Source organism: Aplysia californica, unplaced genomic scaffold (assembly GCF_000002075.1).
Source record: "Aplysia californica isolate F4 #8 unplaced genomic scaffold, AplCal3.0 scaffold00227, whole genome shotgun sequence".
NCBI classification, from domain to species: Eukaryota; Metazoa; Mollusca; class Gastropoda; order Aplysiida; family Aplysiidae; genus Aplysia; species Aplysia californica.
The window spans coordinates 151,063-177,982 of record NW_004797497.1 but is presented as its reverse complement, the minus strand read 5'-3'; the positions used below and the strand labels follow the sequence as shown (position 1 = coordinate 177,982).

The following is a 26,920-nucleotide window of genomic DNA, read 5'->3' as shown; positions in this document are numbered from 1 at the left end:
ACACACACACACACACACACACACACACACACACACACACACACACACACATACATACATACATACATACATACATATAATAGATGGGCCTATACCAATATTCTTGAAATACATGTATAGATCTAGATCTAACCAGCGTAGCCTTCCTGGACAACCCATTACATATTACCACTAGGACCGGCTGGGCAAGCACTCCAGATAACGCTAGGGAATTGGAGCATGTACATAAACCTAGCCAGGAGAAATGGGGAACGAAGCGACTTGCGTGTGCTTTAAACAAAATGTGGACTATAGGAAACCAAGTCCAAATTCTAAGACTAAGAGGGAAAACAGGCAGAAATAAGAAGGGGAAAAAAGAAAAAGAAAACTCTCTGGGCATAACTTTTATATAGAAAAAAAATAATGTGCAGACGCAGTGGAAAATAGTATTCATAATGTAATAACGCGACCCAGAAAGGATCGACCATAAACTTTATAAGCACTTAATGGGCCAGCCACGTAATTGATAAGGTTACTGGGCTTTGCGAAGGTAAAGGCAAACATAAGCAGGCTTAGGCATGTAAACGGATACCACAGTTCGGTTTTTTAAACTACAAATCTGTATTTAAAACTAACAAACCAGGTATAAAAAACACCCTTAGTTAATTAAGTATTCGAATGTTATCTTACTTACCTCTAACACGGACATCTTGTAGTCCTAAACGCGACACTTTTGGGACTTTTGTTTACATTGGTGACCGCGTTCACGATCAGGGTCGGAAGTAGGCGGGTCCCACCGCTAAACCGGGTAGATCCACAAGTTGGACTTTACACAGAACAGGAATTGCGCAGTATGAGAATTTCGCATTCTTTTCTGCTATTTTTATTCAGTAGGCTAAATCCAAAAGAGTGATCACAGGCAGTTTTCCTACCTTGGCCCAAGGAAACAAAAACTTTAAAACATTTTTTTTTAACTTTTAGAAATAAACTGAGGAAAAAAACCCGTCAAAACAACGTTTTCTAAAAACTAAATTTCGAGCAAATCAAAGCTCCTTCCCCTCGCCAAGTTCCAAAATTATCGCACAGCAACAGCTTGTTTGCGCTTGCGCCTCAAACTTCGTTCCGACTTCCCGTTCCTGTTCGGATGATTTGTGATGGTTTCTGATTGTCGATTGTAACAAGTACGCATTTATAAATCTCTCAGGTCTCCCTTTGTTTTTGTTTTGTTTCCTTGTTTATAGCTTTGTAGTGCCTGCAAGTCACAAGTTCAATGACTTTTATGTACCACTGAGTAAAACTGTACACAATGTATGAAGCACTCAAGTGAGAACTTCACTGGAACGACTGCATAAAAGAGAATCATCCGAATGTTTACCATCAACAACCAAGTCCAATGACATTCCTTATTCTTAGTTGCCTAACCTAATGTGTGTTTACAATTTGCAGTACTGTTTTTATCAACTTAGAACACAAACAACGTATCTGTTCTCTGTCCAAGTAGTGTCATTTGGCCTAGAGTAAATCAGTTATAGCCCTAGCAAAGGGAGGACTTCCATAACGAGCGACCACTATTAGACAGAGCAGATTGAGGGCTAGGGGTAGATCTAGGGATAGGGTTTGGGTTAGGGTTAGGCCTCTTCTTTATTGTGTTTGATGGGGTGGTCGCTCGTTACGGAAGTCCTTCCCAAGCAAAATAGCAGGGATACGCCGTTATTTGTACTAGATCTAGATTCGAAGTGGCTAGCCGTACTTATTAAGTACGGCTAGACTGCCAGTCTAGCCGTACTTAGATCTAGGTTTGGCCCTATCGACTCAAGCCTGTTTAGTACACAGGTCTCATTACATCTAGATCTAGTAATTATTCAGGTTCAAATACATGCAAGTAAGTAAGGCACCTTTCGGTTTTGTCTGAAATACAAAAATACTTTAGGCATTGCAAACTAAAAATTTCATTTACAATTCAGCCATCAATATTAAAGTACGGCTAGCCTGAAAGTCTAGCCGTTCTTAAGTACGGCTAGCCTGGCTGTCTACCCGTACTTAAGTACGGCTAGACTGCCAGTCTAGCCGTACTTATCTTAGGCCCTATTAACATTAGAAAACAGGAAGTTTAAAATACATGCACTGTCATTAAGGCACCTGGTTTCGTCTCAAATGCAAATACTTTAGACTTTAGGTACTGCACACTAAAAATGTATTTACAATTCAGTAGGCCTATTTTTTGTAAATGGTCAGTCTAGCCATCATATTAAGAATAAGTACGGCTAGACTGGCAGTCTAGCCGTCATTAAGTACGGCTAGCCTCTTCCATCTAGATTCTAGATCTAGATCTAGATCTTGAATGTCTTGATCTATCTATTTCTCAGCGATTTTGTAGTTCCTTTCGTTGAAGTGAAGTCCAAAGCTGAACACTGAACGCCAGAGACCCTGAAAAGTGAATTGCCAGGTAATCGTTGTGGAGAAAAATCAAAATTTAAGCCAAGAATGGCCCTTTTTCGGCAGTCTCTCCCCCCCCCCCCCCCCCCCCCACCCCCAATTATTTTTGGGCTCCAAGAGTCAAGAGTAGGGGGTTTTCAGGGGGCTTGACCTAATTTTATGGAAGGGGGGGGGGGGGGGGGGTTCAGGGCAGTGGGGCATGCCCTCCTGAATTTTTCCATAATTTGATGTTTTGCAGTAAGGTTGCATTCCTGTTAGCTTTGTGTTGCCTTCTATTTGGTCATTAAGACTTCTGGATTTTTCTCTGGATGTTAAACAAATGGTTGGTGGGTTTTAACGAACGGAACTACAAGATCATCTATTTCTCAAGCTGCATAGAAGTTACGAATTAGATCATAGATTCTAGATCTAGAAACGGATACGGCCTAGCTAGAGCTAGCGATTGACAACTAGAAATCTAGATCTAGAATCTAGATCTATATCTAGATTTTTATCTAAATCCAAATGTCATCGGTCAAAATTTATAGTAGGCTAACCTTCTTGTGTGACCTTGCAAGGGGGATGCCCGCTGCGTCTTCTGATCATGATTGTAAAAATAGTGATGATTTTTAATAGTGCGCGGTTTGCACTGGCAGTTTCCCAGCTCCTTCAGCAGTTTGCATCTTTTGCGTCCTTACACGAACAGTTTTCAAGCTCCTATTAGATCTAGATCTACATATTATTATACATTCTCCCTTTTTTATGCCCCCAATCCCCCTTTACATCACCACTCCACCCTGCCCCTCTTCTTCCTCCCCTGCTTTCTTCCCCTTCCTTCATCTTCCCTCCACCAGCAGCCCCCCCCCCCCCCCCCCCCCCGCCGATGCCTTCCCTTTACTAAACTGTCTTTTGTCTTTAAGTCTTCCCTAGTGCCTGTGGTTCCCCCCCTAGTACACTGCATAACTACATAATTGCACCTCACAGTATCCATTTTTGCAAACCTTGCAGTCTCAAATTACTCCATTTGCAGCTCAGCGTCTTATTTAGTCCAATCTCGTGTAAGTGCCTAATTTCTTGTGTTTACAAAACTTTAAAAGAAACGGTCATTTGCCCTGCGTCGTTGAAATTTGTTTGAACTTGATTTCGTACGTAGGCCTACTCTTAAGTCTTCTTCTTCTTCTCAGTTTACGTAGTGTATAGCATCAGAATCAATCTGGGCGGAAGAAGGGTGCTGCACAATCACAGACAACCGAACCGAACAGTTCTGCAAGTTGCAAAGTAAATAATCTGAGTCTCCAGGCTGCCGCCATTGCGGTCGTGTTGCCACCATGACTGACAAAGTGGGAATCCGTCAATGACATCAAACAAGATGTCTTTTACAATAAATATCGGCCAATGGCGTTTAATTGTCGTTCTCTAGCTGTCCGCTTGTAAGAAGTTAGAACCCTTTCAGTTTTGCTTTTGATTGTGTCTAGGTGCCTCTATACTATACCTATGAAAGCTTTCTAATGGTGAATCATGCAGAAAATAAATTTTGACTTCTTTATTGGCCGCCTGTCACTGTCAGGTGAACATGATATCAGTTCAGTCTTAGCTTCACTATCCACTGGCTTCCTATGTCACAGGCAAAGAATGTCTAGAAATCTGCTGGCTCTAACGCATCACACTATTGATTGGTGGTTAAAGCTGTGAATGGGGTTCCACTTACTTTTATCTTACAAATGCATTTCATTTCTCTGTCTGTTCTTGCTTTCATATATGGAAGTACTTCGTCCACTGTGAGTTGATAAAATTGAAATTCCTCTATGTCAATTTGTGGCTATGGTCATTACGCATTATTTCAGCCTTTTTAGAATACACTTGTCTTTTTCAAAATTCGAAAGTTATTTTTAGTGTGTCAGACTACCACTACCAGTAGCTCGTGATGACTTTTTGACCTCTATTTATTGTTTTGGTGTACAACCATAAAAGATAAAAAAATTTATCAAAGTTTCTATCGTGGTGGCGTAAAGTATTTTGAGGATGGATGTATCCAGATTGAAGGAGCTAAGTTTCCTCAGAAGTACAGCCTCCGATTGTCTGTTTTGACGATATAATTCACATATTTTGCTAGCCAGGTCAGTTTATTTTACCATATATATTGTAGATTGTGAGACCAGGAAGATATTTAAATATTTCAATTATTTCTTGTTCAATTACAGTGGTGGAACTGTTGGTTTTTCCCTTCTGAGATAAAAAAAATCATTTCTTTTGTCTTTGAGAGGTTCAGTTTTAGAATCAAAAAACAATATTTCTTTGAATACTCTGTTGCATCAGAGCTTATCAATCCAGTTATAGCGGAGTCATATCTGAAGATTTTACAAGTGTGTTGTTTCACATGTTTCTATTATCATTGTTACATATCATATACAAAACTGGTGACAAAACATCCTTTGTGACCACCGGTATTACAAAGAGTAACGCTAGATTTTTTTCTGTTCAATTTTCTTTAACTTTGTTTCAGCACTTTTCTTCATTTAAAAATGGATATTCTTCCAGTTGCAGTCACCCAGCAATTAGATGTGGGGAAAAGGAAGCCATAGCATGATTTATGATATCAGATACCCCTGTCTTTCTGATGTACATTTTCATAATGTCATCCCCAGTTACATAAAAAAAGCAATGCCACTAGACCTCAGAGGTGTCAAGTTTAGAGAGAGCTGATATGAGTGGGGAGCACGAGCATTCACCGTTATCATCGTCTTCATCATCATCATCCACACCCACCACAGTCATGTCCAGTATAGATGTGAAGCCCAAGATATTATGTGGAAGAGAGAGACCTGTGTACAAGCATGCACAACATGCGCATAAGGCTTTTGAGTCCTTGAATGAAATGCGCAGGTAATACCTTATTTTGAACTTTCCCTTTATCTCTTTTTAAAAAAAGATTATTAAACTTTTAAAAATGTAACTCTGTTTGCTTATCTTTGATGATTATTTTACAATTTGTTTGTTTATTCCATGTTGTGATTTACAGAAACAACACAATGCACCAACCATATTTTTCTACTTTTGTCCCAAGAATGGTGTAATCTGTAATATTTGTTCTCAAACGTTCTGGAAACTGCTACTTGAAGATGATATTCTCTAAAAGTATTTAAACGAAATAAATGTCACCCTCTCTCTCTCTCTGCCCTCTCTATCTTCCCTCAGACTACTCTCTGCTGTAGAAAAATGGGAGAACAGTAAGGTTAAAATGAAAAATCTGTTCCCTCTCCACATGAACTTGTGTCTGGCTAATATGTTTGCAGCTGAGCCTACATTGACCTTTTCATTTGCCAGAATGGGCCTGCTTTGTGATGTCTGCCTGGTTGCTGGGGATCTGGAGCTCCACTGCCACAAGTCTGTGCTCGCCGCATGTAGCCAGTATTTCTTCGCCATGTTCACCAATGAAATGTCTGAATCAAAAGCTAGCCGGATCGTGCTTTTGGAAATAGACCCCTCAGCCCTTTCCCTCCTTATTGACTTTGTCTACACATCAGAGATTCATGTCACAGAGGACAATGTACAGGTTAGACCAAAGAGGATTTTCTTTGCATAAAAGCAAGAGGAAAAGTCTGGGTTGTGGTGCACATAAAGTAATGGGAGTGGACTTCAGGGAATGCTAAAATACTTTGATTATAGAGGTGAATAAGGAAGTTGTCTCGGTTGTCATTTGAGTTTAGTTAATTATTAGTCAAGTGTCTTGGAAAAATCTTTTTTTATAGATGCTCAGTACATTTGAATAGGAGATTACCAACCAATAACTGGTTTTGATATCTAAAATTACCTACAGGAATTATGTCAGCTGATTGTCCTTTGTTCATTGTCTTGGAAGCACAGCCTACCTTATGTGGTACATATTGGTGCCTTCTACTGACTTGTAACTTGTAAGACTGCATTCCCATCACTGCTCACTTGATGCAAATTATTTTTGCAGAAAATGCTTGTTTAAAGATCTGTTGAACTCAGGAAGGAAAAATGTGTGCGTGCCTGAGAAAGGGTCCACATGAGCAATTTTTTACTTTTGCAGTTAATTGCATTTCTGTATAGAATAGCCTTTCCTGGTGCCTCTGTCTTTTTTTTTTTTTTTAGATATCTCAAATAGTTTTTAAAATATGTGTGTGTGCCCCAAGAAAGGTACCAAAAGTCGGATTTTGAACTTTTTGAGTGAAGGGTTGTGTCTTATAGTAAATTCAATGCTGAACACAGTGGGGTTTTTTTTATTTTTGAGATGTCTCAAGTAGTTTTACAGATATTGCATATATTGCGAGGTAGGATGTAAAGATATAATTGGGGGCTCTCGTGGCCTAGAGGTGTTGGCCTCTCATTCAAAGGTCCCGGGTTCGAATGTGGGTAGCGACCGGAAAAAAAATTTCTCTAAAATTGTCTCCTTTCATCTCCTTTCCTGCTCTCTAGCAATGTTCTGTTGTCTGCTTTCATTTCCACTTTCTGCCCCCACCCCCTCACCTCCTTTGCCCTCCTCTGGGCTCTTGACTCTTTCTGCAGCCTTTTTACTGCTACTCCTTGGCTACTCCTTACTGCTGTCTTTCTGCCACACCCCTGATCTTCTGGTTGGAAAGATCTACACCTAGCCTTCTCGGACAAGGGCGAAAAATCTCGGAGGGCCCGTGTGCAAGTTGCGCACATTAAAGATCCCTTGATGGTCTAAAATCAATAAGCGTAGGCATCGGCCGCCACCCGGGCAAAATTCAAAATTTCCCACCGACTGAAAATATTAGGTGTGTCCCGCGCGCTCACATGACCTTATGCAGTTTCAAGTGCCGTCAAACACTTTACAAAAACAAAAAAAGATATAATTTTGAGAAAATGAGCTTTTAAGTTAAACAAACTTGAGAACACTTACAAACTTGAAAAAAATCCATCTTTTAAATGTATTCATCCATGAAAAATTCATTTTCGATTTGCCATTCAGTTGACATCAATATCATGATTAAAATTCAATGGTAAAATATAGCAAGGAAGAGAAAACATGCTTCAAGAATAGATTTTAACTCCTTTTTAAAGCAGTTTTCATACTTTACCCTCAAAATGATTCAAAATAGAATATTTAGAAGTCAAATCAATGAAAACTCTTTTAATACATTTTTTTAAAAACTCATGTTTTTATGGAAACATATTCTGATTTCTATTAAAGTGATTTTTTGCCTGTAGCTCGAAATGTTCTAGAGCGACTTTTAGTACCTTTCTCCAGGCGCACACACATATGGTCACGTTTGTGAGTGAGGGATGCACCGACTACTTTTGAGAAAAATGTTAAGAACAACGCCATTTCGTAATATTACGTAATTGATATGTATTTTTCAAAGCTTTAAAAAACATACTTAGAAGAAAAATTGGCATAAAATATTTTGTGAGGATGAAGAAAAGTGGTTGATAAGTTGATATCCTTACGAGTCGCAAATTTCCTAAAATAAAATTTTTCACATTTTCCTAATTTTCTCTTTGAAAAAAAGCCTGTGCGATATGTGGACCCATTTCCCTGTCACGCACAAAAATGTTTAAGTTACTTGATGCACATGAGCTAATGGGTTACATGGGTGGCTTCCCATTTATGTGTATATCTTCTTTGGATTGGGGGGGGGGGGGGGGGGGGGGTTCTTTGAAAGAGGATGGGTACCTAATTTTCATTGCCCCATCTCTAGTGAAATTGGCATTGTTCAAAGTGCTTTTATTGTGACAAGGGGGGTGGCAGAGTAGACTTATTTTTCAATTTTTCCCTCGCAGACCCTGCTACCAGCTGCCAACATTCTCCAAGTAACAGAAGTGCGAGAAGCATGCTGTGAATTCCTCCAGGCTCAGTTGCATCCCTCCAACAGCCTCGGCATACGAGACTTCGCTGATCTCCATGCCTGCACCGATCTCTTCAACTATGCTCAGACGTACACAGAACAACACTTCACGTAAGGAGATATAAACACACACGCACACATACACACACATACACACACGCACACATACACACACATACTCACACACAAACCAGTTGTACTGATTTTTGGCATATTGTTATTTTGATTTCAAAAGCTGGATTGATTTTCTCCTCTTGTGCTACAGTTATTAAATCATAAGCACAATATTTTTGAGAGTCGGCTTCTTTTTAATTTCTTTGAATGAATGAATTTGTCCTGGTGTTTCAGAGATGTGGTTCACTATGATGAATTTCTTTCCATGGGTGTGGAGGCAGTGTGCAAACTCATTTCCAGTGATAGACTAACTGTTTCTTCAGAGGAGCAGGTAAAGTATAGGGATGACTTTTTTGTATATTTGTATTGTCACCCACAATGTACCATTTTTACCAATAGAGTCTTATCAGAGAATTCCTTGGGCAAGGTAGAGGTTTTGTTGTTTTTCTTTCTTTCCTTCCTCTGCTAAAATGTTTACAGTTTTGCAGCAGGTATCACAGAAAAGTAAGTACAGTTATGTCCACTTAAATCAAACACTGTTAATCCAAAATCTGCGGTGAACCAAATGAAAATGAAAGCCCTAATTTTTTTCCTGCTTGAGCAACCTCTTTAAACCGAAAACTCGGTTAAAACAAAGAAAATCCATCAGCCCTGCAGAATTCCATTTTTGCAGATGCCAGTGTACATAATTTCTTTTTTAAGGCTCAGTTTGGATTGTTGAAAGTTTAATTGTTAGGTCACCAAGGCAAAATTGAGATAAAGTTGTATCAAGAGCTGAGGACCTGAGGAGAGATGTGAACTTAAAATTTATCATGAAAGTTCAAAGTGTTCTGTTTTTATTTGTATGCATTTATTAGTGTTTAGTGAAAATATAAAAGCTGGGATGTTCGTTGATTCAGACCCATACACTGAATTACATGAGACAGATGCAGGGCACGAAGTTGTGATTTCGTTGCGCTAACAACAAATCCAGTACTAGTGCTAGATCTGGCCCTAAAACTACGACTCGGGGAGTGTTTGGGTACATTTTCAGGGTCCTAACTATCAGACACATCATATTCTGAGTCACTAGAACTAATAAAACGTGAAATTCTTGTTCATGCGACTTCTTCTACCGTTACTTCGACGCAACTGTCAAATTACTCTCAGTTGTATAGAAAAAACATAGCACGAGTCCCAGTCAGTTCAATCCCAGTTGGGGTGACTGTCCTTCATCTTTAATTACTTAAAAGTATCAGCCCCTGAGATACAAAACTAAGTCTTAAGTAGCTCTGGACTGGCCAAACAAGGGCTCGGGACGAATCACACGATGCATGCGTGATTTGTATAGCGAAAAAAAAATTCAAAGTTGATCACGCAGGGCTTGCGGGAAGCTTCATGAAATCTTGTACCGAAAATTGGTTCATGTCTTAAAGCATTTGTGAGGCAGCGTGGTGAAATCAGGCGCTTGTCAAAATACGGAAATGGGAGACACAGGCCTTTTCCTGCCAGTTTGGAAGTTTTTATCAAATTTTTTATTTTTGGCTCAACCTCTTTTATGTCATAAAAAGACATGTCCACGTGAATTTTCCAGAAAAACATTTATTGAAAGGCACAAAAAATATGTCATTTTTCTGTTTTCAAAGACTATTTAGCTATTGAAGTTACCAAACTTTGGCAGCCATTTTCTCGCTTATTTTACCACTGCAACCAGGCGACCTCACTTCCTTCAATCGCTAATATCTGGAGTTCTATTCAAATAAGATGGATGTCTATTTCATTGGAAGCAAGGGTAATAAATCAGCTTCCAGATAGTACCAATAACTCCACTTGCCTGATTCCACCGCATCATAACACATTGTTTTGTAATAATGTCTTCCCTTGTCAGAACAAAATTTACAGGTATTTGACATATGTTGAAGTGTTTTGTTGAGTCTTTGTGTTATGATTTGTAGGTATATGAGGCTGTGATGTCCTGGGTCCACCACAATTTACCAGCCAGACAAGAGTATGTAGAACAGCTGCTAGAAAATGTGCGACTACCACTCATGAACCAAGAGTACATTGTGCAGAAGGTGGAAGAGGAGCCCCTCGTCAAAGCAAATTCTAGGCAGGTTGACTTCTTTTTAAGTAAAATCAGCTCTGTCATTATTTCAACAATACCCACAGTCTAATTTTTCTTCATTTGTAACGGCTTTATCTATTTCACATTAATTTTTCACGTTTAAGTTGTGGAGCACTCTTGTTTACCTTATAAAAACTAATTGTGTGCTCTATCGCCATAGAATCAAACACTGAAGGTACCTTCAATAACGTATGGCTTCTAAAACTAAGGGGTTTGAGTTTCTTGAAAAGGGTATATCTTTAAACATTGCCAAATGTTAATTTTCCCATTTTCTCAAATTCATTGCAAATAAGGTCTAGCCTTGTCATACAATAATCATGCTTTTAAGCATGTGTGCACATCATAAACAAGGGTATGTCGAGAAAGAGGCCCAAGGCGAAGTTAAATCTCCTGAAAGTTTTAGTGCACCTTGGCTTTGGTTTTTCTGTAAAGCGCTTGTTTTTTTATTGCTATTTCCCTGCAGTGAGAGCTCAGTGAGATGTGGGTGACGATCTGGCCTCAATCAGCTTTACACTGTGCTTGTTAAATAACCAAAAGAATTGACACTGTAGATTCTTAACGCTACTGACCTCCAGGGTGATAATTAAAGAATTCAGTCATTTGTCATGAATTACTGTAGGGTCAGTGTCATCTTTTTTTTTGCAATAAGGGAAATCTGTCAATGTCCAGGTCAAAAGGAATCGAGATTAAAGAGATCTAAGTCGTATTTTAGAAAGGCCACTAGTGTGAGTAGGAGGGACTTGTGTACTGCAATGTTTGTGCAGGGATTTTTTTTTCATCGGAGGTAATTGCATGAAGTTTTGACTCTGATGTCTCCGTGGCTGGTAAAATCTGTTTTAGATTTGGGTTGATTTTTATTGGGTTTTTAATTAATGAAGTATTACCCTTTTGAAATAAGTTTTCTCTTATTCTAAAGAGAGATATGTTCATTTATGATAGTTTTTTGTGAATCATACGCTATTCTTTGGTCCTCCCTTAGGTGTAAAGACTACCTCATTGAGGCTATGAAATATCACTTGCTGAAAACTGACCAAAAACCCTTGTACAAAACACCACGTACTCAGCCAAGAAACCCTATTGGGCTGCCTAAGGTAAGTTGGGGTTGGGTTTTTTTCCTTGGTCCTTTCCTGTATAGGAGTAAAATTTCACTAGAAGACCCGTTTTTCTTGAAGGTCTTATAAATTTGTGATGTTTTGGACAGTAATGATAAGCAGTTTTGCCCTCAATTCTCTTAGTTTGTATGCACATTTATATTTACTGATTTCTGCTTATTTCGTGACTGTGTCATTTAGTGAATTTATTTTGCTCAAAAAATTGTTTTTCAGGTATTACTTGTGATAGGAGGCCAAGCTCCTAAAGCCATCCGTAGTGTTGAATGTTACGATTTCCAAGAGGAGCGGTGGTACCAGTTGGCCGAAATGCCTTCCCGGAGATGCAGATGTGGTAAAGTATCTCATATCCCTTTTCTTATGGAAAATAAACGATGTACTCCCTGAGAATTGGGTATTTGTTGGTAAACCTAGTCTGGCGGTAAATCAAAAACATAAGATTGGGTCATCCTGAGTCGAGTTTTGGTTATTTAAAGTAGGATGTTCCCCAACATCTTTCACTGATTTTCATAAAATCATTTTCTGAAATATATCTGGTGTACCTATTATTTTTTATTTTTTTTGTTTCCTTTGAAAGTTGTGACATTTTATTGTTTTTACGCTTAATTTCACTCATTTGTCCTGTTTTTACACTTTGCAAAGTGACTGTTATTCTATTTGTTAACGTTTTTATGCTGTTGAAGTACAGCTCTAAAAACTTGGCTTGCTCGAGGCCAAAGTATGAGCTAAGACCGTATGTTTTTAAGACCTCTGCATGCTGAAACTTCAAACCTGTTTCTCTCAGTTCGTGCTTTAAAAAAATCTTAGACTTCAATTCACTAGAACTAAAGTTCCAGAACAAATATCTTGGAAATTTAAAGCTAATAATAATAATTATAATGGATTGCATTTATATAGCGCATATGCACTCATGCAATGCTCTATGCACTTAACATGAAACATATTATGGATTTACAAATCAATTTTAAAGGCACATAGTATTACCAATGATAGTACATAACAAGATAGGCCACTCAGCCAAAAAAGTGTCCGCCGGAAGTCCGCTCTTTGCTTCAGATGGCGCTGCAGTCTGTTTTGAAGCTCTCTTTCGTTTTTCCAGAAGAAGAATAGGAATAGCACCTCCTTGCGTGCGCAGATCGACTGCTGTTCATCAGCAGTTCGGGTTCGTTCTGTGCGGAGTTTTAGGGTTTTTAAAAATTTTAATGACCTCTCGCCTTTCATTCTAAAGTCAAATTAAACTAAGAAAACAATCACCCCTTCCTCCGGAAGAGTTTTTTTTGTCAGCGCTATCATTTTTAAAAAAGAGTTCTTCCGAAATTTATCCAAAAACTTGCTAGTTTCACTTTGATTTTTTAAAACTCAAGTAGGGCAACTCTGTTCGCAAAGAGTGCGCATTTGCGAAGAGGGCGCCACCGAATTTTGAGGACACTTTTTTAATTGGCTCTAAGAGAGGAGTGGCCCCTCTTGTAATGTAGACTCTTTGGTATTACATACACATGCACACACCTACTCACGCATGCACGCAGCCACACACACATACATACAAACATACACATATACGTACATACGCACATACAAACTCACGTCGATCTACAGCTTGGATGGATTCTGTCTAATCGAAGTATTAGGAAAATATAAATGCTTTTAGTTTTTTCTTTAAAATTTCTAGATTTCCTGCTTCTCTTGTAGTTTTTGGAAGCCTTTTCCAAACAAGTGGGGCAAAATATGAAAAAGAGCGTTGTCCACATGATTTGTAATCTATTTTAGGTTTAACAAAGGTTGTTTTGTCAATTGATGATCTGAGCAGTCTAGGTGGTATATAGGGTGTTAAAAACTGTTTTAGGTAGTCTGGTGATAGATCATGTAAGCACTTGTAGCAAGTTAAACAGATTTTATACATGATACGCTCTTTCACGGGGAGCCAGTGTAGTTCTTTTAAAATAGAAGTCACATGATCATGCTTTAGTTTCTTAGTAATTATTTTGGCAGCAATATTTTGTACTCTTTGTAGTTGTTGTAACTGTTCAAGTAAGGATTGCAGTAATCATGCCTTGACGATATAAGTGATGTTATTAAAGTTTTGGTGACATCAACAGATAGTGTCTGAATTGAGATATAGTAGTCTCCGCCTAAACGCACAGTGCTCGGGAGGGCTCCATGAACCTGTGCAAAGGGAGGAAGGGACGCAGTCAACTCAATTTCTTGATATTCTAGTGACGTTTCTTGGAGGATGGGGGTCACTGATCGATAATGTGACGACACGTGACTGTTTTGTGAAGGATTTCCCAACTGCGGTTAAGTATACAAAAGAGGGGGGTGCAGAAAAACAGACTCAATGTAATCGGCAGGAACTAATAGCCTAAGGGGAAACTGTTGGTAATAGTCATAGAGACAACGGCCCAGCCACGTGGCTTTCCAAGGGACCACCCCCACCGTAAATTCATGGATGACATCAGAATCATAAAATTAGTTAAACAAGGACGTTATAAGTTCTTCGAACACGGCTGATTAGGCTTGCTTGACTAATCTATAATCATATAGAGGCCTATCTAGTGAAGTGTTTTACAGCATTCACACTTGTTGCGCATCATAGGCCTAGGTCTAACTACACATTACATGCAGTCACTCAAACACCAGTCAGAAACCTTCTTTCCAAGATGTATTTCCAGTGACCAATCAAAAAACATTTCAGTCCCCCATCCCCACAACATTTCACCGACCAGCCCTAGACCTATGTGTCTCGGGAAAGTTGGGTGTGAAAACGCTGTCCACCACTTTCTTTGTTCGGCGTGAGGGCCAGTCTCACCAAATATCCGGTTTTCTTGGCTTGTCTTATGCAGGCTGTGCAGATTGTAGTGAACATTTCCCTCGGTCAAGCTTTACCTGTCATTGGGTTTCGAAGATCGAAGTGTGATTTTAGAGGGAGTGACCGTATGTTTGTACGTCTAAATCATATAGTAAAATACCTGTGAGATGATGAAAATGTGTGTTTGAGCGGAACGTTCTTTTGTATGATGTGCGTTTAGGTAGAGACTACAGTAGTAGCAAAAGTCATAATGTCCAGACGTGGACTCATTCCCATTTCCTGCAGGTTGCCTCGCATATTCCCTCCTCAGACATATTAAATGGTCATCATGTTAAGTTAGCGTAAGTCACTACCGACTTACAGAGCTTGCTTCTGCTGTTTTTGATTGGAGTAAGAAATGTACAATAATTTGATTGTTTTGTTTTTTTTCATTTTTACAGACTATGTGAATAAACTTAAAATAAGGCAGAGTTGAAATGTGAAATTTTATGAAAACTCTGGTTTTGTTACTTTTTGTTAAAGGGCCCTACCAGTTATCCAAGTTCTTGCTATACAGATTTTGGGGGGGGGGGGGGTTAAAAATGTCTGGAAACAGGCTGCTCTGTAATTTGCTGTCTAATGTATGTTTGAATTTTCAATATGTTTTATTTCTTTTTTTTTTTTTAAATCGTAAATACAATGATTTTCTGAACAAAATTTACCAATATGTAACATGTTTCAGATCCATTTTGTGAGCCTAAACCCTAAATTGATGACTAGAGCCATTCTTGAGCTTGTAGCTGTTTGACTCGAAATCACATCCATGACTATTTGTTTCTTTGAAAGCCGAAATGAGTTGCGTGTGAAAGCTTTTCATGTAGTTAGTGATGGTCACATTTACCTTCACTGACATTTGTAGGTGTCGCTGTTTTGAATGGTCTGGTCTACGCAGTGGGAGGATTCAACGGCTCTTTGCGGGTCAGAAGTATAGACGTATACGACCCGTTGAAAGATACGTGGAACTCGTGCCCCAGCATGGAGGCTCGCCGCAGCACCCTGGGAGTTGCAGTTCTCAATGGCAACATCTACGCTGTCGGGGGTTTTGATGGTGCTGCTGGTGCGTTTAATGTTTGGTTGAGCACTGCCTCTCTCATGGAGCATATGCTCTAACTTCCTTCAAACTTGGAATTTTTATTTGCAAATTTGTCACTATAAATCAGAATGGTGACCAAGTACGTCTGTGAAATCTTGTGTTTCTATCTCTATTTTAACTGTTTTTATGTGTCTCCATGGGTAAAGGCTTTTTTGAGTCACCTGGTATATACTTTTAGCATTAACCTCCCCATTCCATTGGTTCTCTTGTAGCCTCTTAGCCTTTAAGCAGGAACAACTGTAGCTGCCTCTCAACAATGACAACTACTGTAACTTTAAATGAACAATAACAACTACTGTAACTTTAACTCAACAATGACAACTACTGTAACTTTAATTGAACAATAACAACTATTGTAACTTTAACTCAACAATGACAACTACTGTAACTTTAATTGAACAATAACAACTATTGTAACTTTAACTCAACAATGACAACTATTGTAACTTTAACTCAACAATGACAACTACTGTAACTTTAATTGAACAATGACAACTACTGTAACTTTAATTGAACAATGACAGCTATTGTAACTTTAACTCAACAATGACAACTACTGTAACTTTAACTCAACAATGACAACTACTGTAACTTTAATTGAACAATGACAACTATTGTAACTTTAACTCAACAATGACAACTACTGTAACTTTGACTCAACAATGACAACTACTGTAACTTTAACTCAACAATGACAACTGTTACTACAGCTCATCAATGACAACAACTGAATAAACTCCATTATCTTTACTTACAAAAAAAAATAACCCCATGCTTATTGTGTTTGCAGGTTTAGATACAGCTGAATATTTTGATGTGAGAGCTGGACACTGGAAGTCTATGGCCAGTATGAGCACAAGGCGGAGCAGTGTCGGAGTGGGCGTCGTTGGTGGTGAGTCACACTGCTTGGAAAATGCTGAAGAGTGTATCTAATAGGTTGTTTGTTTGGGGGTTTTTTGTGGGGGGGGGGGGGGGTTTGGGGGGGGGGGGGAGGGGTCCTGTCATCTCTATTTTCCCACATTAAAATGACCGTTATGTGTTTAGGCCCTTTCATTTGACTCCAGCATAAGGTTTTGGTATTGCTGTGATGTGGTTGTTTGAAAGGATGCATGTCTGAAATAAAACTATTTATATGTCTTTTAGTGGGCAATATCAGGATTTTGTTTGGTTACTTTGTTTCATCATAAAATGTATTGGAAGTATTCAATATTTTGACCATTTAAATTAATGCAAACATTAAACGACGTTCATTCAATGCATCATATTTGTGACATTGCTGCGTGGAGAGAGACTTGCAGCTCCTAGAAGAAGCTGGTTTTGTGTGATAAATTTGTACAAGAGAGTACTTTTTGCTTATTCCTGGAGGAGGATGAAAAAGAGCAATACCTGCTCGGGACGTTTTCTTTCTTGTTTTTCTTGCATTTGATCTGAATTTTTGTTCAGTGTCTTCCTATACATAAGTTAGAATGCCCATAGAGCTGATGAAAGGTGCATCTTCTTAAATTTAACAGGGTGCAGGTGTCTTAGTATTTAGTTGCCAGCTTTCCAGTTGTGTCAAGTTTCTGACAGGACGCATCATTTTTAGGCTTGTAGAAAGAAAACAGTTTATATTCAGATAACTTTTTTAGATTTTTCCAGCAGTGGGATATCTTTGGATCCTTGATTTTCTTTTTGACAATAAGGTTTAGATTATGAAAGTTGTAGGTCTGGTACGGTATTTATGTTTGAACCTTTTTACTATGGAGAGTGTAGCCCTGGTTTGAATCCCCAGCCGGTTGCTCTGAGTTTGGATTGTTTTAGAGAGTTTTTAGGGCTTTCCACCCTTTTGACTCAGTCCTGTCAGTGATGTGCGTTTAATTCAGAGATCCAGCCTCTTCAATAACCTTACAATGTTGAAAGGGGTGTAAAACCTATGCAATAACTATTTCAGTGACCCTCCTTTTTTGTTCCTTTTCAAACATGTCTGAATTCATTAACTCTTTGCGGCCGCAATTTTTTTCCTTGGACCCTCCCAAAGCGCCGGAATTAATTTTCTCAGGAGCGCCTATTACGATAGGGTACCTTATTTAAATTGATTCTGTTGCCATATTTTTTCAATGAAAGTACATATATTTTATACTATTGGAAAGGTAATTGAATGGGCTATCACAATAGATGGCTTATATGGTTCTTTCTGTTATTATGTAAGAGCAATTACGCAATACAGGGTATAATAACTGAAAAATAATTAAATTGGCTACTGTGATGAGTTTTATCCAACCTGCTGTCACCATTACCCTTGAAATACAGACTGACACTCGACAGAAATGTTTATATGTAAATCGCTTTTGTAATAATACCACATACGTTGGTATTCTAGCACATATCTTGTTCAATTATTTGGAGTAATTGAAATACTCGAAATGCTGGTCAGCCACAACCCAGGTCTCCACTGACAGTAGACTTAGACCTGCAATCAGCTCCCAATTCTATCCTTATAATAAATCTAGTACTAGCAGTAGTATCAGATTTGTTGACATTTTGCTAGTATACTATCTAGACCTTGGGGGCAGGTTATAACTAATGGATGTTTCACCTACTGCCCCTGATACAGTACGACGCCCACTCAAAATCTGGTCCGTTTCATCCCCGTTGTCAGTATCGTCATTGTCATTCTCATTAGTTGGAAATTACTATTGAAGTCTAAGTCAGTGTGGCTAACAATGTAGTCATAATAATAAAGCTTATATTAGTCAAGTCGACCCGCAAAAAGCTTTATGGGGCTTTTGTTTTGGGCGAACCGTTGCCCCAAGCCGTTGTTGCCATTGTAAACAAACGGGTTTGCTGTATTTCGATGGACACTTCAGACTAAAGAAACCACACAAAATTCTCTTTAAAAAGCTGACTAAAAATGAAACTAGTGGTGAAGCTTCCTGTTTTGACACAAATACATTCGGAATTTGCAAAATATTGCCGAAAATAGCAGTAGGAACCGTTCAACAAAACCACATGAAACAACGACTGAGTCGTTCTTCTGCGGAAACCACATTCAGCCGGCGACACTCCGGGCAGAATGAGTTAATAGAGTGTGTGTAAGGGTAAATATTTCAGCTCGATGAGGATGTTGCCTCATGTGTTAGTGTTATGCTTTGTCAGTCACCTGTGGTACCAACACGAGCCATGTATACACATAGCTGCGAAGTGCTATAGGCATCTCATGAAGAGACATGAGATGATGCATCTAAGTGAACTGATGATTTGTTTCATTTATTATTTTACATGTATATATCCCCAGGTCTTCTGTATGCTGTTGGTGGCTATGACGGCGCCTCCAGACAATGTCTGAGTTCTGTCGAATGTTACAGCCCACTGTGTGATGTCTGGTCAAATGTTGCAGAAATGTCTTGCCGAAGAAGTGGTGCCGGTAAGGTTGCGATTGTTCGTTTTGTGACTTTATATTGTATAATATATATATACATATATATATATATATATATATACACACACACGTACATACGATTGAACCTGCCATGACGGTCACCTGTACAAATGGCCACTTTCCATTTCCCCCCTTGCATTTTTTCTATATAATTTCTCTGTGTAAAACGGCCACCTGTCCAACACGGCCACAGCCACCATATTTTAACACACAAACCCTGTCCACCAAACAGTAACACCTGTCTTAGAGAGCCACCTTGGTGACCCCATTATGTTTTGTCATAAATCATGCATTAGCCCCTGACGTTGTGAGCGAGCAGTCAAAATTCAATCACCTGTCGTTGTTGTTAGGTAGTCTCTCCAACCAATCATGTTGTGTTGACCTCTCCCACTGTGGACCAATAGGTAACAAATTTTCAGCTGCTGTGATCCCTCATAGCCCACAAGCCCAGCCCCCAACTCGGACACAAATCGTGAGAAGAGTGGTCAATCTTTACCCAGTCTGTAACAAAGTAACTATGGACGTCATTAAAAACTTGCGACAGAAGTGTTGCTCGTTCTCCGAGTGGTGGCGACCCATGTGTTTGTTTTACCATGGCACTCGGTCTTCCTCATCTGACACATTTCGTTTTATTTTCACCATTGACAGAATTAGCAACAAATTTTTTTTTAATTAAACAAAAAACAACGAAGATAACAACAAAAATAACAACGAAAATGACAACAAAAACAACAACAGCAAGAACGGCAATGTGACTACCTTCGGTTGGGACCTTGGAAGTAAATGATTAACTTTCTTCAATTTCATCAGTCCTGTCTAAGACGGGTATATATTTATTTATTTATTCTGCCTGATTTTTACTTAAACTCTGTGATGTCACACCAGATACATGGCAGCGGTACTGAATCTGGAGTCAGGCTGCATGTATGCAGCATGGTTTGTATGGAATACCAGCAAACAAGGGATGCAATCATGATTCGCATTTGCTCTTTGACCTGTTTTGTGGCTCATGTCCTGTTAATAACGCAGAGACAAGAAAAATGGCTCAACAGAGGCACATGCAAGATGAAGTTTTGGAAATTTTTATAAATAAAGGCTCAGATCAGATGAAGAGAAAGATGTTGAGTTTGCTGAAGAGCTTGAGGAAAGTTCAGATGTTTCTGCTCTCCTAGATGATGATGATGTCCAGGCTGATGAACTGGAGGGAGAATTCGATAGATCTAGAAGTAGACCTTTGTCCTTTGGTTCAATCCCAGAGCCAGTGCTAAATGAAGGCACGGATGAACTGCTGGATCAAGGTCTAGATTTGGATCACAATATGAAATACAGTCAATCCTCTGTAAGACGGAATAGCAAGGGAGCCAGAAAAAAATTGCGTCTGAGACAGGTGAAGTAAGGGTGGAGGGGGGTTTCAAAGACCCGGCCAGTGGGATGAAGAGTCTTTTGTCCGGTTGGCAAGCAGTGGTCAAAACTTCACACCTCTCAACTGCTATCCTCTCTGAAAATGACATGGGTCAGTCTTACTTATCCAATTACAACCAGTGCTTGCATTTCATAAGACCACTGTTTGACCTATTGAAAACAGAAACGTTTGAACGTCTGCTTTGCTTCCACCCTTAGCCCCACCCATCGGTGTAACAAGCACAGTCAACCAATGCCGCCTCTCTCTGATTCGAGGTACTCTTTTTTTCGGCTGGCCGTACGATCAGGGCGGCAGGCATTGGTCAAATTAATTTCACGTCTCTGGCTTCTGGCTACCCAGGAAATTTCCATAGTGGCTTGCTACTCGAGCCATTTCACTGGCACTCGTGAGTTTTCACCCCTACACCACCTTGAACCCTGACCATCTGCATCGTTCAAGGCTCACATAGAGATGGGGTAAGGTCTACCCCCAAATCGCACCCCTACTCCCCTTCCTGTCCCAGCAGCATGACGTTTAGTTCAGAGCCGTAGTAACCAAACTTGAGAGTTTTGTTTCAAATCAGGGCTGAGCGGGCAATTTTTTTCCGTCTTGGACAGGTAAAACCCTCGGAAGGGAGTGGATTTTTTTTTCCGCTTCCACATTGGACAGATTTCCGTTTTATGCAGGTAATTAAAAAGGAATATCAAGGGGGGAGTAGGGAGTTTCTGTTAAGACAGGTTTCTGTCCTACACAGGTTTCCGTTAAGGCAGGTTCGACTGTATATCAAAGAAGGGCTATTCCATGAGCAATTTCTTGTTCATGAGTTTATAATGTGGAATGGTATACAATGTGCCTCTACAGCTCATAATTTTCATTGGCCATCTGTGGTTTCTGTCTGTGCATGTTGTTTTTTTCAGGTGCTGAACCACTATTGTTGTGTTGAAGTAGGCAGTTTAGTGAACGAGATCGGCTCACGGCGAAATCCGCTCCTCGCCGCCCGTAGAAAACTGAGCGGCGGATTGCGTAGGCGATTTGGTGACCTCAGAAAATCGCGAATTTGTTTCGTTAAATAATAATAAACCACTGCTTCCGATTCATGTTTTTGTAGATTTTTAAATCATCTGCAAAATGGCGTCTTCCTTTGGTAGATCTGACTACTAGAGCCAGAGATATTTTTAATTGAATTCAAGCCAAGTTTCAACGTTTGATATCTTTTTCCCCACTTGCCAGGCAGTTTTGTAACTTTTCTGGCAGTTAGAAATATTCTTTATCTTTAAAATAAGCCTAGAATGGCTGAATTTAGCCCTGTCTAACGGCGACTAGAGCCAGCGCACTTGATAGCGAAAGTTGTTTTTCTATAGGCAGCATCGGCGTGCCGGGGCTGGGCAACGAGTCGCTTTAGCACAATCCGGATAGCATGTTAGTGCTCCTCTTCGGCAAAGCCAAATGTTATGAACCGCTTCAGCAAATGGATCAGAACCTCTTCGACAAATGGGTTAGCATCACTTCAACACTAATGTGTGCACCCACTTCAGCAAACGGGCCAGGAAAGAGAGTTAAGAGTCTGAATTCGGATGTTTCATTGAGAATTATCCGGTTATCCGGATATGATATCCGGATTTTGCCCACCTTTAGTTCTGGGTCTTTGCCGCATCGCACTTTTCGCCTTCCTAGTAATCCTAGTCCTGGTTGTTTGGTATTTTTTTCTATTTAATATTTTGAATTTTTGCTGAACAGGAGATCATTGGAGCGTACCCATGGTATATCTGTTCACAGATATTATGTTTAACACTTGTTTTCTTTTGCCAAGGTCTGTGCACAGTGATTTTGACTTTGAGAAGATTAATTTTATTACAGATTCTAGATTTTCTAGAGACAGTTTAATTTTTAAAAATGATTTGGATTCTTTTGGCCCACAGTTGCACATATTATGTATCATGTATATTGTGCAGTTAGCTCTTACTAAAGACTAGTAAAGTCTTACATTCTTAGTTTTAGTCTTTGATTTTATATATATGCTAGCTTTTTCTCAAATTTCGTAAGCCCAAGTCTCTGTATTATCATTTATAGTCTTCATCACTTGTAGTTGATTTATCTTTTGAAAATTCTTTCCCTTTTTCCTCAAACTGTTCATCACTACTAGTTTTATGTTCACACAACTGTCTGGTCACAATGAAAATTACTTGGAATAGCATCTACGATCTAGTAGGCCTCTTATGTGATTTTCAATCAAATATTTTTTTCGTGCTTGATTTTTACCTCAATTTGTTCTTTTCTCCTTTTCTAGTGCTGTTTGAAATTTTGTTATCCTCTTCTTATATTCTCTTTTAAAAATGTGTTGAATAAGACGATCAAAATGATACATGACACATGCACTTCGGACTATTCCTTGTTGAAATATCATCGCTTATTTTCAAATTCATCCTTTTGCGAACACATGAAAATTGACCCTGCTCTTAATCTACATACCATGTTAAAGAGATTTAAGAGACAAAACTGTTTCTGTTTCTTTCATATGAAAGTACCCGTAATAACCTTTGATTTGAGGCAAAAAACAGGAAGATATCTTTACAGGTTGCGAAGTTATAATGTCAGACCTGCCACTCATCCCGATTTAATCGGGATATCCCGATTTTTTGTCCCAAATCTCAAGCATCCCGATTTTCCCGATTTCGGTCGGCGGTATCCTGATTTTTTGTCGTTGCATCTGTTGCGTCCGATTCTTTAAAAAAATACATAAAAAGTTCTGCAACCTCTTTTGCTTGGAAGCACCGATTGGACTTTTTATGGGCAGGAACTTGGAATGCTACTTTCTAAAGCATCTATGCCGATTCTAGTAGACGACTTACCCACGTGACATGACCTCGTAAGTGTGAGTAGCGCGTGTGTCGGGGACCATCGGCTGTCAGGGTCAACAAAGTTCATTCACACCGGTCGCATTGGTCGAGGTGTTTTTCGGGACCCAGTGTAGATGACCGGGGGGGGGAGAAGGGGGGGGGGTATTTTTTTTCATTTGGGCTTAAAGTGCGTGCCGTGATACAGGTACTAATTGAGTGGAAAGGAATAAGAAGAAATAAAAAGAGCAACCTTGGCGCGATCTTTTTTTCGGCGCGGGGGGGGGGGGGGGGGGGGGGGGGGGGGGGTTGCCTTGCGTGTATATGCGATGGAAGTCAAACATATGAAAACGCAGGCTTTTTGCAGCAATGTGTTGGTTATTTTCAAAACTACGAGTTTCAGGTTTATTGCAACCTGCGCGCCCCCAGTCTATCCGACTCCGACTCCAGCACATATATGCTGTCTTTCAGTTTTCCCACTGTTTAGAGGCCCAAATGTGAACTTATTCCTAAAAAGTTTTGTCTTGCATACTTGCCTCATAAAAGGGAACCAGGATCTCTCCCCCCCCCCCCTTTCCCCCAGTGCCCCTTATAACTGATTTGCCGTTGATCCCGATTTTTTTCACCAGATCCTGATTTTTTTACTCCAAAATCCTGATTTTTCGATTTCATAGAGTGGCAGGTCTGTAATGTACATTTTTGTCGATTTTTGTCCACCTTTAGTCACAAAATGCAGTGCAAAAAAAGGACCAGATTTTGAGCGAAGAATGAAGCAGAAAAAAATCCCATAACTCCTCAACCAATACAGATATTGACAAAATTCAAAAAGCACTGTGATCAGTGTGGCAGGGCCTTTCATTTGGGCCTATTTTCATCAAAATCTAACAACTTTGAAATTTTCACTGAACTGCCTAGTTGAAGTGCTTCACTCGGAATCTCTTTTGGATGAGCAGAGAACTTTTTTATATGTGTCATGACTGGTGGAATCAGGCGCTCGTCAATTTTTGGGCTTAAGGAATTATTGATATCATCTTAAAGGTTATTCATTTGCCTTGCTTTCAATGAAAAAATGTCCATTTACCTTGAATAATTATTTGCGATTGAATGAATATGGTGTCGCCTGATTTCAGAGGTAAAATTATCGAGAAAATGGCTACCAAAGTTTGGTGATTCTCATAGCTTAATAGTCCTTGGAAACTGCAAATTTACATTTTTTGTGCCGTTAATCAACAGTTATCCCCTAAAATCCACACATAAGTGCTTTTGAATGGACGTACAAGGTGTTGAGCCAAAAAAACATCATTTCGAAAAAATGTCTAAACTGGCAGAAAAATGACGATTTCTCGGATTTCATAATTTTGACGAGCGCCTAATTTCACCACGATGCCTCACATATTCAGATCAATTTGAAAATATAAAGACTAATATATTTTGTTTGTCCCAGGTGTTGGAGTTGTCGATGGACTATTGTACGCTGTGGGGGGACATGACGGGCCTTTAGTGAGGAAGAGTGTAGAAGCTTACAACCCAGAATCCAACTCTTGGTCTGCCGTTGCTGACATGCACATGAGTCGCAGAAATGCTGGTACGGACATTTTGAGATTTGGCTCTTGTTATGGAAGACAGCTTTCATTGGTGGTATTGTTTGATTATGTTTTTTTTAATCATTAGATAGAGCTTTGATGATGCTGTTCTTTGAAGTTTTCAACTTGAGTATATGATTCGTCACTGTTGGCTAGTTGGTGTGGTTGGTAGCTCAACAAAGATATGCACCGTGGTGGCCTTACATGACTGGCTGTGTTTGCATATTTTTCAAAATGAAGAAAAATAAAGAGGGCAAGTTTCCACTGGCAAAATTTGTATTTAAAGTTTGTACACCAAAGACCTCTTTTTGATGGTTCGGAATTTGAAATCACATGTTTTGTTTTCAAGTCTTATTGAATAGTTTTAGACTGTGTGTTGTGGTAGAGCATAAAAAAAAAAAAACGGAATAATTCTTTCAGTTTGTTGATCTTAGCAGAGATGAAGGCTTATGATGGTGACTGGCACTCTTTATTTTTTATTATAGTTTATGTCTTGTGTGTTTTGTTTTCTGCAAAAAATTGCTAGTTGATTTTTGTGAATTTTCATCATTGGGTTTCTTTTTACAGAATTTTCAGCACCGATTTTAATTAATTTTATTTGTGTACTCCTGCTGTTTTAGGTGTGGTTGCCAATGGCAACAAGTTGTACGTCGTAGGAGGCGATGATGGATCTTCAAATCTGGGCTCTGTTGAAGTGTATGACCCATCAACCAACAAGTGGACATTACTCCAGTCAAGCATGATGACCGGCAGATCGTATGCTGGGGTCACAGTTATAGAAAGGCCACTAATTTAGATTTTGTGGCTGGACTTGTTAGTGCATCATCCAGAACCTGATCACTCAACAGCCTATGTCTCATAAAGGTGCTCAAAGTATTCAAGAGAAAAGGATGCAATTTATGTCACTGCATGTTTTAAACTGGTGAGCTATATTTTTACAGAAATTTAGGCGAACTCTTTCCAAATTCATCTGAAGTAGCTAGCAGTAATGATGAGATTAAATTATTGTTATTCACACACAGTCACTCAGAGCTACACAATATGTTTTCATGATTATGGACATGTGAAGTTGAATGCAAACTGAACTATTTGTCAAATTGTTCACTTTTTACCTTTCAACTTTAAGAAAATTGAAGTTTTAAAATAGACCGGCAGTGGCTAGATTGCAAATTTATGCTTGCGTTCACATATCACTATCCTTTCCATTTATGCTGTAAGACAAAATATTTGCAGAGTTGCTTATGTCGGGTTTATGACTCGTCTCTTGCTTGCATCATATGTCTACAGTTGTTTTTTAATTGACGTAATCCTGTCATGGCGAACATGCGCACATTTCACCTGCTGGTGAAGCCTCGCACCCTGAATAACAGAAGCATAGTGTTCACAGATACATGCGAAGAATGTCCAATGACTGTGCATCAGTGTGAATAAAACTGTCCGTGCCACCTTTTTGAGTATAGTGACGCTATGTGTAGAAGTGATGAGAAATGTTTAAATTATAATTTCATAACTCTTAAAAATATACTTAGTTTCAGTTTCAGTTAATAACGAAAAACTTGGATTGCTTTATGTTCTTTAATGAAAGTGATAATTTTAGTTATATACAGGATATAGGTTGTTGTAAGGTTCTTGAAAGCAAACTTAGAATTGTTGCAATTTAAACTTGTGAACTCTCAGTCTTAATGGTGGATTTAGCTCTCACCTTACTAGACTGCTCATCATACATGCAGCTGTATTGGAAACTGTCAATGTTGCTGGGTGATCAAATAAAATTGATCTGAAGGTTTCCACAGTTTCTGAAGGTTTCCACAGTTTTTGAGAGAACAGTGCTTTTGTTGGGTTGGGTTTCAGCTTTGTTGGTTGGATTGTGTGTGTTCATGTGCACGCGATAGAGAGAGAGAGAGAGGGGGGGGTGATGCTTTTTCTACATTTGACCATGTTCAATGTTCATATGTAGGAGAATATGTGTGAATGGCCTTGTGTTTGTCATGCTTGTTTTGGGGTGGAGTTAAGTTGGTGAAAGATGTTATGTGTGTAGGGGTGATGGTTTTTTTAAGGGAAAAGATAACAGTTATGAAGGTAGCATTGAAACATCTGTATTTTCTCTGTGTGATTATTGAAATGGAACTTTTTAAAATAGCCAAGTAGTTTTTGTGCTCGCACATAAAAAAAGAACTAGATCTATAAGAA

At 39.2% G+C, this 26,920-nt stretch overlaps 2 protein-coding genes across 3 annotated transcripts in view; one reads left to right on the top strand and one right to left on the bottom strand.

Annotated features, from left to right (window-relative positions):
* Positions 1-1,036, bottom strand: part of LOC101852480 — a gene marked incomplete at its 3' end in the record, with an annotated part of 37,726 nt that extends 36,690 nt beyond the window's left edge. Inside the window, 1 exon segment of the mRNA XM_013083365.2 lies at positions 674-1,036. Within this exon segment, the coding sequence (XP_012938819.1) occupies positions 674-688 (15 nt within the window).
* Positions 1,037-1,087: 51 nt separating this feature from the next.
* LOC101847659 (kelch-like protein 2) lies at positions 1,088-26,631 on the top strand. 2 transcript variants are annotated; one of them, XM_005099824.3, is made up of 13 exons: positions 1,088-1,160; positions 5,040-5,277; positions 5,719-5,947; positions 8,164-8,339; positions 8,577-8,673; positions 10,277-10,431; positions 11,426-11,537; positions 11,772-11,889; positions 15,260-15,457; positions 16,284-16,385; positions 18,768-18,896; positions 24,592-24,732; positions 25,351-26,631. In XM_005099824.3, exons 2-13 carry the CDS (start codon positions 5,099-5,101, stop codon positions 25,524-25,526), a joined length of 1,812 nt encoding a protein of 603 aa, XP_005099881.1. In that variant the 5' UTR covers positions 1,088-1,160; positions 5,040-5,098; the 3' UTR covers positions 25,527-26,631. The 2 variants fall into 2 exon arrangements, with proteins under 2 accessions (XP_005099881.1, XP_005099884.1); XM_005099827.3 differs by having other exon boundaries at positions 1,123-1,183.
* The last annotated feature ends 289 nt before the right edge of the window (positions 26,632-26,920 follow it).